General features: G+C 41.7%; 1 protein-coding gene across 9 annotated transcripts in view; it reads left to right on the top strand.

Moving 5' to 3' along the window:
* Nucleotides 1-15809, top strand: part of CAB39L (calcium binding protein 39 like) — a 148737-nt gene that overhangs the window by 81105 nt on the left and 51823 nt on the right. For all 9 annotated transcript variants that reach the window (XM_036299218.1, XM_036299215.1, XM_036299214.1 and 6 more), the window contains one exon: nt 13581-13699. In XM_036299218.1, coding sequence (XP_036155111.1) covers nt 13581-13699 — 119 coding nt within the window. The remainder of the gene's footprint in view (nt 1-13580; nt 13700-15809) is intronic.

The raw sequence follows: 15809 nt of genomic DNA, 5'->3' as shown, positions 1-15809 counted from the left end.
AAGCAATGGATAGTCATAGGTATTTCTTATATTTAATCATTGTCAACATTTTGATGTTCTGCTTTATTTTTGCCAGATATACTATAAGTTATTTAAACATGCCTAATTCTGGATATATTGCTTGCTTCCAACTCTTTATTATCATCACTACGACAAAGATCTCTGTGCCTGTTATTTTTTTGCTGTACTTAAGGGTGTTATTTAGGACTTTTTTCTCAGGCTAGATTTCCCAATGTGGGATTCTAGGACATCACAAGTATTATTGCATTGCTTTACATCCTCACCAACAATGGATGATTGAAATCATTGAATATTACCATTTAAAAAATTACTGGATCAATTTATATTTTCCACCAGCAATGTACAAGGATTCCATTTTCTCCACATCTTTTTCAGCACTTATTTTTTATTTTATTGATGATAAGCCATTCTACAGGTGTGAGGTAGAATCTCATTATGATTTTGATTTTGCATTTTCCTTATAACTAATGCTATAGAGCATGTTTTCATCTGTATGTTTTCCTTGGAAAAGTGTCTATTTAGATATTTTGTGCATTTTTAAATTGGATTGTTTGATTTTTTTTTTGTTATTAAGTTGTGAATTCCTTATATATTTTGGATATTATTAGCCCCTTATCAGAGGTGTCATTTCCAAATATCTTCTCCCACTCAGTTGCTGCCTTTTGCTTTGTGGATGATTTCTTTTGCGTACAAAAGCTTTACTCAAAAAAATTGAAAACACCTACTTATAAAGATATATGTACCCCTGTGTTCATTACAGCATTATTTTCAATAGCTGAAACAAGGAAACAACCTAGTTGTTTTTCTACTGATGATTGGATAAGGAAGATGGAATACTACTCAGCCGTAAAAATAACAAAATCTTACCATTGGGGCAACATGGATGTGTCTTGAGATTATCATGCTAAAAGTGAAATAAATCAGATAGAAAAAGACAAGAACCATATGATTTTAGTGATATGTGGAATCCTCCTATCTAATAAAAGAGAAACATGGTAATTAGCGTACGACCGCTACCCTTCCCATTGGCTAATCAGGGCGATATGCAAATTAACTGCCAGCCAAGATGGCGGCCGGCAGCCAGGCAGCTTGAAACTAACATGAGGCTTGCTTGCTTCAGTGACGGAGGACTCCAATGTTCCCCACCTGCCACTGCCGGCCTCTGAGCTGCAACTCTAAGCAACTATGTTACAAATATAGAAGCTAAAAAAAACCTCAGAAACCTGCTTTAGTCGCTGGGCTTCATCCAGCAGGATTGCAACATTGTTTCAAATACAGAAGGCAAACAAAGGCCAGAAACCTGCTTTCAGCAGTGGAGGCCAAAGAGCTGGAGCCTCAGAGCTAAAGCTGGCCTAGAATAAAAACAAAAAAAAAAAGAAAAAAAGGAGCGATTGGGAGCTTCAGTCACCCGCCAGCCTGAAAACAGCCCTCAGCCCCTCACCGAGACTGGCCAGGCACCCGAGTGGGGACCCCCATCCTGAAGGGTGTGTGACCAGCTGTAAACAGCCATCAGCCCCTCACCCAGGCTGGCCAGGCACCCCAGTGGGGACCCCCACCCTGATCCAGGACACCCTTCAGGGCAAACCAGCCGGCCCCCACCCATGTACCAGGCCTCTGTCCTATATAGTAAAAGGGTAATATGCCTCCCAGCACCGGGATCAGCGGAGCCGCGAGGCCTCCCAGCACCGGGATCAGCAGAGCTGAGAGGCCTCCCGGCACCGGGATCAACGTGACAGGGGCAGCACCCAAACCCCCTGATCGCCCTGCAGCTCTGTGTGTGTGACAAGGGGCGGGGACACAACCTCCCTATCCGCCCTGCTCTGTTTGTGACAGGGGAAGGCGCCCCAACCCCTTGATCAGTCCTGCTCTGTGCCTGTTGGGGGAGCTCCCCAACCCCCTGATTGCCCTGCGGCTCTGTGTGTGACAGGCTGCGGTGCCCCAACCCCCTGATCAGCCCTGCTCTGTGCATGACAGGGTACAGCGCCCCAACGCCCCCCCCCCCCACGAGCCCTGCTCTGTGTGTGACAAAATAGAGCCATAACCTCTCCATCGGCCCTGCCCAAAGTGTGACAGGGTGCGGCGCCCCAACCCCCTGATCCACCCTGCTCTGTGTGTGACAGGGGGCGGTGCCCCAACTCCCCTATCTGCCCTACTCTGTGAGTGACGGGGGGAGCTCCCCAACCCCCTGATCCTCCCTGCTCTGTGCGTGACACGGGGGAGCTCCCCAACCCCCTGATCCCCTTGCGGCTCTGTGTGTGACAGGGTGTGGCCCCCCATTCCCCCCCCCCCACGGGCCCTGCTCTGTGTGTGCCGGGGTAGAGCCATAACCTCCCCATCAGCCCTAACCGGAGTGTGAGAGTGGCGGCGCCCCAACCCCCTGATCGGCCCTGCTCTGTGGATGATAGAGGGCGGCGCCCCAACCCCCTGATCCGCCCTGCTCTGTGGATGATAGAGGGCGGCGCCCCAACCCCCTGATTGGCCCTGCTCTGTGCGTGACAGGGTACCGAGCCCCAACCCCCCTGATGGGCCCTGCTCTGTGCGTGACAGGGTGGCGCCGCAACCTGCCCATCGACCCTCTCTTGAGTGTGACAAAGGCGGTGCCCCAACCCCCCAATCAGCCCTGCCCTGAGTGTGACTGAGGGTGGCATCGCAACCTCCCAATCCGCCCTGCTCTGTGCATGACAGGGGCGGCGCCCCAACTCCCCTATCGGCTCTGCTCTGAGCCCGACCAGGGGCTGCACCTAGGGATTGGGCCTGCCCTCTGCCACCGGGAGCAGGCCTAAGCCAGCAGGTCGTTATCTCCCGAGGGGTCCCAGACTGCGAGAGGGCACAGGCCGGGCTGCGGGACCCTCCCTTCCCCCCGAGTGCACAAATTTTGGTGCACCGGGCCTCTAGTCTAAATATATAAAAGCTTAAACGACTGTTATGACTGAATGACCAGAATGAACAGTCGACCAGTTGCTATGACGCGCATTGACCACCAGGGGGCAGACGCTCAACGCAAGAGTTGCCCCTGGTTGTCAGTGCCGACCCACAGAAGCCAGGTTCATGGCTGGTCAGTGTAGCTGAGGTGGTGGGAGCCTCTTCTGACTCTGTGGCAGCACTACCAAGTGGCAGGCACAGCAGGCCGGGATGAATACGAGCAGTTTGATGCCCGACCCCAGCTCAGGCTCTTCCCTGTCGCCTGCCGCTTGGCACACTGCTGTATCCCTTGGGGGATGGATCGGGCCTAAATCGGCAGTTGGACATCCCCCAAGGGGTCCCAGATTGCAAGAGGGCACAGGCAAGGCTGAGGAATTCCCCTCCTCCCCACCCCCTCCCCGCTCCATGCACAAATCCATGCTCTGGCCCTCTAGTATAAAATAAAAAACAACAAACAAACAAATAAAAACTAAACTCATAGATACAGACAACAGAATTGTGGTTATCAGAGGGGAAGGTGAATTGAAGGAGGATGAAGAGGGTAAAGGGGTTGACAGAAGGAAGTAGACTTCATGTGGTGAGCCACAATATTGTATTATAATGTTGCACATCTAAAATTTATGTAATGATATTAACCAGTGTTACATCCTCCCCCACAAACAAATGTAATGTTTAAAGAATTACTAGGACTCTCAGCCAAATGACAACGTAGGAGGCTCCTGAATTTCCCTACTCGTGGGGAAGCAGAGAATGTACAGTTACATATGGAGGAAATCTCTCTGAGAGAAGTTTAGAAACTAGGTGAGTGACTCCTGCTTGTTAGGTGACTGAGAAAATATTTACATCAAAATGGGTAGGAAATGCTGAGACACGCTCACCATAAACACACTCAGCCCTGGCACAGCACCATACAATTGGGAGGGAACCCTCAACTCCTAGGTTCTCCCTAAGAAGGAAAGGGTTTGAACCGCACATCTAGTCCCCCAACTTTCCAAGCTGCCAACTAAGAAAGAGGCACCCAAATTACCTATCTGTGAATCTAGTTGCTGGTTGGGATTCTCCCAGGAGCCCAAATGAGGCAGTGGGTACTTCCCCTGCTTTCTTTTTTCAGCTTGGTCCAACAAGAAAACCAAGTTGCCAGTATCTTATTGGAAAGAGCTTGAACGCACATCTAGTGCCCCAACTTTTATGGCTGCCACTCGAAGGACAGACCCCCAAATAAACTAGGCCTGATAGATAATGGAGCTTGCATTCATGAGTCTCATAGGAGTACAGTCTCATAGGAGCACTTTTTAAATGGGCATAGGAACACCCCTCATGGTTATACACCCAGGCTCAGTGCAGAAGAAATAGGCCCAGTTTCTCTGTGGAAGGGATTTGAGTGCATCCTTTCCCAGCTGCTGTCCAAGGATTCAACTTTTAATCAGTTTGCAATCAAAATACTGTCTGCAATTCTCCCCTTTGGGACACTGACAAGTCTTGACATACCCTTAACTACTGGGAGCCACTAAGAACAAAGATGATGGGTTAGACAGATACAAATGTTTGGCAGGCACAAGGAACTTAGGCTGATTGACAGGGTTCATCTCTTACATGAGATCATTCTGTCCAGAGTAGGAGAGATGGCTGTTTTACCTAATGTGCACAAACCAACACAGAGAATTAAGGAAAATGAAGAAACAAAGGGAAATGTTAGAAACAAAAGAATAAGATAAGTCTCTAAAAACCAAGCTTAATGAAATAGAGATCAGTGATTTGCTTAATAGAAAGTTCAAAATAATAGTCATAAAAATGCTCACTAGGTCAGGAGAGCAATTCATGAACAAAGTGAGAATAACAGAGAGATAGAAAATATTTAAAAATACAGAAACCACAGAGCTGAAGAATACAATAACTGTACTGAAAATTCAACAGAGGGCTTCTACAACACACTAGATAAAATGGAAGTAAGGATCAATAAACTTGAAAACATGATAGGGCAATTCATGGACCAGAGGAACAAAAAGAATTTTAAAAAGAGTGAAAATAGCTTAAGAGACTTAAAGAACATCATTATGTGGACTGATATATGCATTGTAGGGGTCCCTAATGGAAAAGAGAAAGAAAGGGGAAGAGAGCTTTTTGAAATAAATGACTGAAAACTTTTTTAACCTGGGGAGAGAAACAGACATGCAGGTTCAAGAAGCACAAATTTTTACAAATAAGATGGATCCAAAGAGATTCACACCAAGACACATTATAATGAAATTATCAAAGAGATAATGTACACAAAGAGAAAATCTTTAAAGCAGCAAGAAAAAAGTAACTTGTTACGTGCAAAGAAAGCCCCCGTAACACTGTGGCCAAAAGGGAGAGGGATGACATATTCAAAGTGCTGAAAGAAAAGAACTTCATATAAAATACTATACCTGGCAAAGTTGTTGTTCAGAACAAAATGAAAGATAAATTATTTCCTAAACAAACAAAAGCTGAAGGTGTCTATCACCACTAAAGTGGCCTTATAAGAAATGTTAAAGGCAGTTCTTCAGGCTGAAATGAAAGGATGCTAATTAGTAACAAAACATGAGAGTATAAAACTTAATGGTAAAGGTAACTTATAGTTAAAGAGAATAATACTGTGAAGGTGGTGGTGAAATTACTTATAATTCTGGTATAAAGTTTTAAGGCAAAAGTATTAAAAAATAACTACAATTACAATAGTTTGTTAATGAATACATAATTTAAAAAGATGTGAAGTGACATCATAACAAAATGTTGGACAGGGGTATGTAAAATGTAAAGGTTTGTATGTATTCAAACTTAAGTTGTTATCAGCTTAAATTACACTATTATAAATATAACATATTTTCTGTAATCTTCATGGTAATCACAAAGCAAAAACCCATTGTAGAAAAACAAAAGAGAATGACAAAGGAGTTGAAGCATAGCACTATAAAATAATTAAATCACAAGGGAATAGAGGAAGAAAGAAACTACAAAACAGCTAGAAAATAATTAATAAAATGGCAGTAATAATTCCACACCTTTCAGTAATTACTTTAAATATAAATGGACTAACTTCTTCAATCAAAAGACACAGAGTGGCTGAATGGATAACAAAACAAGATCTAATTATATTCTACTTAGAAGAGAATCACTTCAGCTTTAAGGATATACATGGACTGAATGTGAAGGGATGGAGAAAAAATATTCCATGCAAATGAATTCTAAAAGAATGCAGGAGTATAACAGACAACATTGACATTAAGCCAAAAACTGTAACAAGAGACAAAGAAGGTCTTTATATAATAATAATACAGTTATGTGCTTCATAACTATGTTTTAGTCAACAGTGGACTGCATATGAGATGGTGGTCCCATAATATTATCATGAAGCTGAAAAATTCCTGTCTCCTAGTGACATGGTAGCTGTCATACTGTTATAGTGCAATGCATTACTTATATGTTTATGATGATGGTGGTGTAAACAAATCTACTGCACTGCCACTTGCATAAAAGTATCCTATCTAATAAAGAGGGAATATGCTAATTGACCCTCACACTGTCACAAAGATGGCGGCATCCACAGCCAATAAGGAGGGAATATGCTAATTGACTGCCATGCCTCAAAGATGGCGGCACCCAGTCCCCTCACCCCTGCCAGGGTGGCAGGTGTGTGGCAAGGCTGGGCCCCCCCCCCGGCAGGCCTGGCTGCTCCATGTGCCTGCCTCTGGAGACCCCCAGTCCTCTCAGCCCCCCAGCTGCCCAGGGCCACCCGAGGCTCAGGTAACCAGGGCCGGCTGAGGCTTGCGCTGCCGGCAGTAGCAGCAGCAGAGGTGTGATGGGAATGTTGCCTTCCCCTGATTGCAGGGTCGCCTCCTACCCCTGAGGGCTCCTGGACTGTGAGAGGGGGCAGGCTGGGCTGAGGCCCCCCCCCCCCCATTCAGTGCATGAATTTTCATGGACCGGGCCTCTAGTAGCACATATAATTACAATAGTAGATTATACCATCTAGGTTTATGTAAGTACACACTCTGATGTTTGCACAATGATGAAATCACCTAATGATGCATTTCTCAGACCATATGCCTATTGTTAAGCACCACACATGACTGAAATGGGAACAGTTATTCCAGTTGCTATAACAGTCCTATATAATAAAAGGCCAATGGCCGTAACTACCAAAATGACCAAATGAACGGTCACCAGAAAGTGCATGGAGCACCTCTCAGTCCCTTCCCTGTGGCCCACAGGCACCTATCACAGCAAGGCTGGCGACCGGTGGGCAGGCGGGTGTGCGTGGCGAGGCAGGCACAGCGAGGTCATTACACCTCTGGCCCAAGGGCGGGGCCTCTGGCCCTGGGTCTGGCCTCTGCCTTAGCCCCGCGGCCAAGCCAGAGGCATAATGACCTCGCTGCCACCATGGCGGCTGTGGATCAGGCCTGGAGAGAGGCCCAGAGAGAGTGGCAGAGCCTGATCCGCAGCTGCCACCTCTGCGGATCAGGCCCAGAGATAGGCCTGGAGAGAGAGACAGCTGTCAGCAGGGCTTTTCTGGATTTTCCAGAGGAGCCAGTGGCTGCCTAGGAAGTGGAGCTTTTGACGCTGACTGACATAGAAACCGACCAATCAGAACCAAATCTGGATGAACCGCAAGGAGCCAATGGCTGCCTAGGAGGTGGAGGTTTTGATGCTGACAGGCATAGAAACCGACCAATCAGAACCTAGTCTGCCTGAACAGCGAAGGCAGAACCTAAGGTGGGACTGAGGAAGGGTTTTAAGGGCAACAGCTGTTTAGTGTAAGGTATAAGAAAGGGGTTCAATTTGTTAATAACGGGTTTGACAGTATAGTGCATATGGCTGGCTATCAGTCCAGATATAGGGGTTATGTATTTTTGTCTGCCAAAAGCATCTCTTCCTGCTGAAAAAGGCTCCCCCCCCCATTTAAGCAATCCTATTCTATATAATCTATACTAATAAAAGGGTAATATGCTAATTAGAGCAGGTCGACCAGCCATCTTCTGGACATCCAACTTCCTTCTAGACAAAGCCATGGTGGTGGGAGCCGAGGCAGAGGCAGTTAGGGGCGAGATCAGGCTGGAAGGGGGTTAGGGGCAATCAAGCTGGCAGGGGAGGGCAGTTGGGAATGATCAGGCCGGCAGAGGAGGGCAGTTAGGGGCGAGATCAGGTTGGCAGGGGAGGGCAGTTGGGGGTGACCTGGCCTGCAGGGGAGGGCAGTTGGGGGCATTAGGCAGGCAGGCAGGTGAGTGGTTAGGAGCCAGTGGTCCTGCATTGTGAGAGGGATGTCCAAGGGGTCCCAGATTGGAGAGGATGCATGCTGGGCTGAGGGACACCCCGTTCCCCCTGTGTACAAATTTCGTGCTCCAGGCCTCTAGTTATAAATATTCAGCCAACGTTGGAGCACCTAAATATATAAAGCAAGTATTAACACATTTGAAGGGGGAAATAGGCAACAATGAAATAATCCTAGGGGACTTTAATATCCCACTTTTTCTTTTTTAAGCAAAAAAATGGGCAACACACCTAAGTAGATACTTTTCGAAAGGAGACGTACAGAAAGCCAAGAGACATGAAAACATGCTCAAAGTCACTAATATCCCGCTTTCAACAATGGCTAGATGATACAGACAGAAAATTAGTAAGAAAACATTGGACTTACACTTCATGTTAGATCAGATGGATCTAACAAACATAGAACATTCCATCCACCAGCAGCAGAATGCACATTCTTCTCAAGTGCACACAGAAGGTTCTCCAGGATGGTTATATGGTTGACCACAAAACAAGTCTTAATAAATTTAAGATGATTGAAATCATATCAAGCATCTTTTCTAACCACAATGGTATGAACTAGAAATCAATTACGAGAGAAAAACTGGAAAATTTTCAAATATGTAGAGATTAAACCTTACGCTCCTGAACAAATAATTAGCCAAGAAGAAATCAAAAGAGTAATAGAAAATGTGAGACAAATGAAAAGGAAACACAACTTACCAAATTTATGAGATGCAGTAAAAACACTTCTAAGAGGGCAGTTTATAGCAAGAAGTGTCCACATTAAGAAAAATATCTAAAATAACCTAACTTCACACCTCAGAGAACTAGATAAAGAACAAATTAAGCTCAATGTTATTAGAAGGAAGGAACAAAGATCAACAGAAACAAATAAAATAGAAACGAGAAAGATAAAAGATCAATGAAACTAAGCTGTTTTTTTGAAAACATAAAATTAACAAACCTTTAACTAGACCGAGGAAAAAAGAGAAAACTCAAATATAATAAAAAATGAAAGTGGAGACATGACAACTATAATACAGAAATACTAAGGATCATAAGAAACTCCTATGAACAATTGTACACCAACAAATTGGACAACTGAGAAGTGGGTACATTTCTAGAAACATACAAACTACCAAGATTGAATTATGAAGAAATAGAAAATCTGAACAGACCAACAACAAGCAAGGATATTGAATAAAAAATGAAAACACCTCCCAACACAGAAAAGCACAGGACCAGATGGTTTTACAGGTTAATTTTACCAAACATTTTTTTAAATGTTTTTATTTATTTTTGGAGAGAGGACAAAAAGGGAAAGAGAAATATCAATGAGAGAGAGAAACATTTATTGGCTGCCTATTAGGGATCTAGCCCAGAACCCAGGCCTGTTTCTGAACAGGAATTGAACCAGTAACCTCTTGGTACATGGGACTACACTCAACCATGTTACACTGCCTGGGCTTTACCAAACATTTAAAGAAGAATTAATGCTACTCCTTCTCAAACTCTTCTAAAAACAGAAGAAGGAACATTTCCAAACTATTTTTATGAGGCTAGTATTACTCTGATACCAAAGCCAGATAAAGACACTGTAAGAACAGAAAATTATAGGCCAAATTTCTGTGTTTTTTTTTTCTTTTTCTTTTTTTAATCCTCATCTGAAGATATTTTTTCCACTAGAGGCCCGGTGCACGAATTCATGCATGGGTGGGGTCCCTTGGCCTGGACGGCGATTGGGGCTGATTGGGGCTGTCTCGCCCAGTCCCGATAGAGGCTGATCAGGGCCGGCTGGCGGGAGGAAGGGGGGGGAGGAATGGTGGGAGGTTGGCTGTGGGAGCACACTGACCACCAGGGGGCAGCTCCTGCGTTGAGTGTCTGCCCCCTGGTGGTCAGTGCACGTCACAGTGATCGGTCAATTGGTCGACAGGTCATAACGGTCTCTTAGGCTTATATATATAGATTGATTTTCAGACAGAGTGTAAAGGAAGAAGGAGTAGAGGGGAGAGAGAGAGAGTGAGAGAGAATCATTGATGTGAGAGGGACATACTGCTGGGAGCCGGTCCATCCTTGCTGTTTCAAAGGACCTGGCATATATGGCATACTGTTCTTAATATGTTTGCTCACCTTCTTGGCACTATGTGTTTTAACCAAGGTCTCTGAGAAAGGTTGTTTCCCCAGGTAGGGATTTTCCCCTGAAGTTAAGGAGGGAATAAAACCTCTTAACTAAGTGCCAGGCGGGTAATTAATCACTTTAACTATGAACAATCATGCTTAAGCTACATAATCTTTACTCCCTGGAATGGAGATAAGAAACGCCCTAACCTTTGAAATAGAGATTGATAGGATTGGAATCAACTGGTATAAATACAGATGTAAGAAGACAGAACGAAGAGAGACAGAACCTAGGCACAGAACCTACACAGAACGTTCTCTACAGACAGAAGAACTTCGCTGGAGAGAACATGGCAAAAGATCCTGGACTGAACCTGACTACAGAAATTGGCAAGAGAACCTGACTAGAACCTGGTGACTGAACCTGGCTGGAGAACCTAGCAAGAGAACATGGACACAGAACCTGGCTGGAGATCCTAATCCAGACCAGAACTTAGCTGGAGATCCTAAGCAGAACCTCTCTGGAGATCCAGACCAGAACTTGGCTGGAGATCCTGGCTAGAGATCCTGGCTAGGCTGCTGATCAACTGAACGCTGTCTCCATGTCATTCCTTCTTCGCCGACTCCGTCCACACCTTTGGGGACCCCTGGACCTGCTGGGGTTGGACCCCGGCAACATACCTATTGGTTGCCCCCTGTATATGCACTGACTGGGGCCTGGGATCAAATCTTTAAGATCAAATACAAGACAAGGATGCCCATTCTTCATTCTTGCCACTTGTATTCATCTGAAAGACCTAGCCAGAGCAGTTAGTAAATAAAGAAGAAAGAAGTCTCTATTTGCAGATGAGATGATATTATATACAGAAAACCCTAAAGACTGCACCAAAAGATTGCTAGAACTTATAAACAAATTTAGGAAAGTTGGAGGTATAAAATCAATATATAGAAATCTGTTGCACTAACAAAAAATTATCAGAAAAAAATCAGATACAGTCCCATTTTTAATAACACCAAGAAGAAATATTTAGGAGTAAATTAGCTATGGAAGTGAAAGATCTATACACTGAAAACTATCAAACATTAATGAAAAATTGAAGAAAACACAAATAAGTGGAAAATATTTTGTGTTCATGGATTGGAAGAATTAATAATGTTAAAAGATCAATACTACTCAGAGTTCTACAGATTCAATGCAATTCTTATCAAAATTTTTCACAGAAATAGAAACAAAATCCTAAAATTCATATGGAACCACAAATGATTCCAAATAGCCAATGCAATCTTGAAAAAAAAAAAAAAAAAAAGGTGGGCACATCACACTTCCTGATTTCTAACTATATTACAAAGCTATAGTAGTGTGGTACAGGTAAAAATAGATACGTAGATCACTACAACAGAATATAAACCCAGAAATAAACCCATGCATATATGATCAATTAATTTTGAACAAAGGAGCCAAAAATATACAATGGAAAAGAATAGTGGTGTAGGGGAAACTGGATATCGATATCTACATGCTAATGAATTAAAATGGACTCCTATTTTGCACTGTACACAAAAATCAACTCAGATTGGATTAAGACTTGTATATATGACCTGAAACCATAAAAGTCCTTGAAGAAAACATTGGGGATAAGCTCCTACTCTTGAGAATACCTATCGCTCAAGGGAATCTAAGGGGGAGGGTGCCATCTTTTCCAGTGTTGATATTGCTGGGTTCAACTCCCATCCTGATTCTACCCTGCTCCTTAGTCGTCATAGAAATGCAAATCAAAACCACAATGAGATGCAACCTCACACCTATAAGGATTCTATTATCATAAAGAAAAGATGTAACAAATGCTGGGAGGATGTGGAGAAATGAGAATTCTTGTATACTATTAACTTTATTAAAAATTGGCTCAGCCTGGCTGGCATGGCTCAGTGGTTGAGCCAGGACCTATGAACCAGAAGCTCACAGTTTGATTCCGGGTCGGGGCACATGGCTGGGTTGCAGGCTCAATCCCCGGTGTGGGGTGAGAAGAAGGCCGCTGATCAATGATTCTCTCTCATCATTGATGTTTCTATATTTCTCTTCCTTATCCCTTCCTCTCTGAAATCAATAAAAAAATATTTTAAAAATATTGGCTCAAATGGATCACAGTATAAATGTAAAACATAAAACTATAACACTTTTTTAAAAATCAAGGAAAAACTTCAGGATATAGAGTTAGGCAAAGAATTATTGAACTTGACACTAAAAGTAAAATCTATAAAACAAAAATTGATAAATTGGATTCTATCAAAATTCAGAACTTTTCCTCTGCAAAAGATCCTGTTAATAGGATAAAAAGTCAAGCTACAGATTGGGAAAAAAATACTTTAAACCACATATGTGACAAAAAACTAGGATATGTTAAAAAGCCTCAAAACTTAATAGTGTAAAAAAAAAAAACAATCCAATTAAAAATGGGCAAAAGACATAAAGAGACATTTCACCAAAGAGGAGTATGTACAGATAGCTATACATGCTGTTCCCTAGCCATTACAGAAATGCAATTGGAGACCAACATGAGAAATTACTACATACTTATCACAACAGCTAAAATAAAAATTAATGACAACGCGAAATGCTGGTAAGGATGCATAAAAACTACATTGCTGATGGAAATTAAAATGGTATAACCAATCTGGAAAACAATTTTGTCAATTTCTTAAAAAACTAAACATGCAACTGACATAGAAGCAATTACACTCCTGGTATTTATTACAGAGAAATGAAACCTGGTTATGAATGTTCACAGCAACTTTGTTTTTGTTTTGCCATTGATTTGTAGAGAGAGTGGAAGGGAGGGAGGGGGAGAGAGAGAGAGAGAAACATCATGTGAGAGAGACACATCCATGGGTTGCCTCCTGCATATGCCCCGAAGAATTTGGTTATGTCTATAGACTACTATTTTATAACTACTATTTTATATTCCCGTGTGCCACTTCATTTACTGCTGTGAGAAGTCGACTTCTAATTGTCCAAATTTTCCACAGTGCAAACCCTGTGGAAAGGAGCTACATCTACTAGTATTTTGTAGGCTCTGTGTTGAATGTTTGAGAGCACAACCGACTAAAGAGTAAATTAATGGTTTCACATTATGAAGGACAGTGCTATTTGTATGTATATGTATATAAACAGCCTTTGAGATATAATTCACATGTCATATAGTTGACCCATTTCAAGTATATGATACAGTGATTGGTTGTTTCTTTAACAGGGCAAAAAGGATGTGACCCAGATATTTAACAACATCCTGAGAAGACAGATAGGCACTCGATGTCCTACTGTGGAGTACATTAGTGCTCATCCTCATATCCTATTTATGCTCCTCAAAGGGTAAGTACATGGTTTCCTTCAAAGTAGGTTTGAGTTTAGAATAGTTGTTAAAAGTAGAACTTAATATGCATAGCCCATGGACAGATAATAGTGCAGGGAAGGCCTGGGGAGGACGGGGGAGGGAGGAGACAGTCAATGAGGGGAAAAGGGGACATCTGTAATACTTTTATCAATAAAGATAAAATTTTTAAAAAGTATATAGCATTAGCCTCATTTTGAGATATGATGGGTTCTCTTTTGTAATAACAGTAAAGGTATTTGCCATGCTTAAGGTCAGTCTTCCAAATCAGCATCACCATAATTACTTAGACCACAGCAAAAATCCTTTCTTTACATCTTTATATTCCTTTTTTCAATATTAAATTTATTGGGTGATATTGGTTAATAAAATTATATAAGTTTCAAGTGTACTATTCTATATTACATCATCTGTATGTTACATTCTGTGTTTACCACCCAAAGTCGAAACTCTTCCTGTCACCATATTTTGACCCCCATACCTTTACTACCTCCCTCCTCCCCACCTTTCCCCTCTGGTAACCACCATACTATTGTCTGTCTATGAGTTTTTGTATACTTGTCTTATTTGTTCATTTGTTGTTTTCAGTTTTCTATCCTACATGAGTGAAATCATATGATTCTTGACTTTTTCCATCTGACATATTTTGCTTAGCATGATATTCTTAAGATCCATCTATATAGTTGCAAATGGCAGTATTCCATCTTTTCTTATGGCTGAATAATATTCCATAGTATATATACCCTATCTTCTTTATCCACTCCTCTATTGAAGAATACTTCAGTTGTTTCCATTTCTTGGTCACTGTGAATAATGCTGCAATGAACATGGAGGCACATATATCGTTACGAATAAATGTTTTCAAATTTTCAGGTAGATACCCAGGAGAGGGATTGCTGGGTCACATGGTAACTCTAGTCGTAATTTTTTGAAGAACCTATTAAACATAGTATATACTGAATGTCCTAGCCAGAGTAATCAGGCAACAGAAAGAAATAAAAGACATCCAAAAAAAAAAAAAGACTTCCAAATTAGGATTGAAGAAGTAAAATTATCACTTTTGGTGGAAGACAGGATTCTTTATGTAGAAAACCCTCAAGACTCCCTTAAAAAACTATTAGAAACAATAAACAAATATAGTAAATTTGCAGGATACAAAATCAATGTACAAATATCCATTCCATTTCTCTATATAACAATGAAATTTTAGAAAAAGAAGTGAAAAAAATTCCTTTTGCAATTGCAACAAAAATAATAAAATACCTAGGAATAAAATTAACAAAAGATATGAAGGACCTATAACTGAAAACTATATTATTAAGAGAAATTGAATAAGACAAAGAAATGGAAAGATATTCTGTGTTCATAGATTGGATGAATCAACATTGTTAAAGTGGCCATATTACCCAAGGCAACATACGGATTTAATGCAACCCCCATCAAACTCCCAATGGAATTTTCTCTTTTTTAAAAAAAAAAAGAGTTATGATGATATTATATGGAGCTTTAAAATACCCCAGTCAAAAAAAAAAAAAAAAAAAAAAAAAAAAACGGGGGAAAGGGGCATTAGGGAGATAGATGAAAGAAACAGAAAAATATTGACAGTTGTTAAGGCTGGGTGATGGGTACATTTTTTTTTGTACTTTCTACTTTTTTACTTTTTTACTAGTATGGTTTAATAAAAACTTTTAGAAATAAGATTATTGGGAGGAATTTATGATTTTAATATTAGAATTCTGGCACATCTTCCACTGGTCATGATTCGTTATGGATCACTGAGAGAAGTTTAATAACCTCATCCTCAGGTTCTCTCACTACCCTGGAATGTCACTTATCTGGGCAAGGAGAAAAGTCCATTTAGAGAAAAGTCTTTACGCATAGTCTTTTCATAAAATTTGGGCTCCAAATCCTTTATACCATATTTTGTATCCCATATCCAGGTTAGTCTCTTTGGTGGACAAGTATTAATTTCTTTCTGACTTGTATTCTTTATGGTTAGACTTAGGTTCAATATGGCATGTTACTATCATCTATCTAAAGACAATTCAGTAAAAAAAATGCTGTTCTTTAACAAACTGTTAATTCCCTAGG

The sequence above is a fragment of the Myotis myotis genome, unplaced genomic scaffold (genome assembly GCF_014108235.1).
Source record: "Myotis myotis isolate mMyoMyo1 unplaced genomic scaffold, mMyoMyo1.p scaffold_m19_p_3, whole genome shotgun sequence".
NCBI classification, from domain to species: domain Eukaryota; kingdom Metazoa; phylum Chordata; class Mammalia; order Chiroptera; family Vespertilionidae; genus Myotis; species Myotis myotis.
Note: the sequence above shows the minus strand (reverse complement) of the source record. Positions and strands in the feature narration are given on the sequence as shown.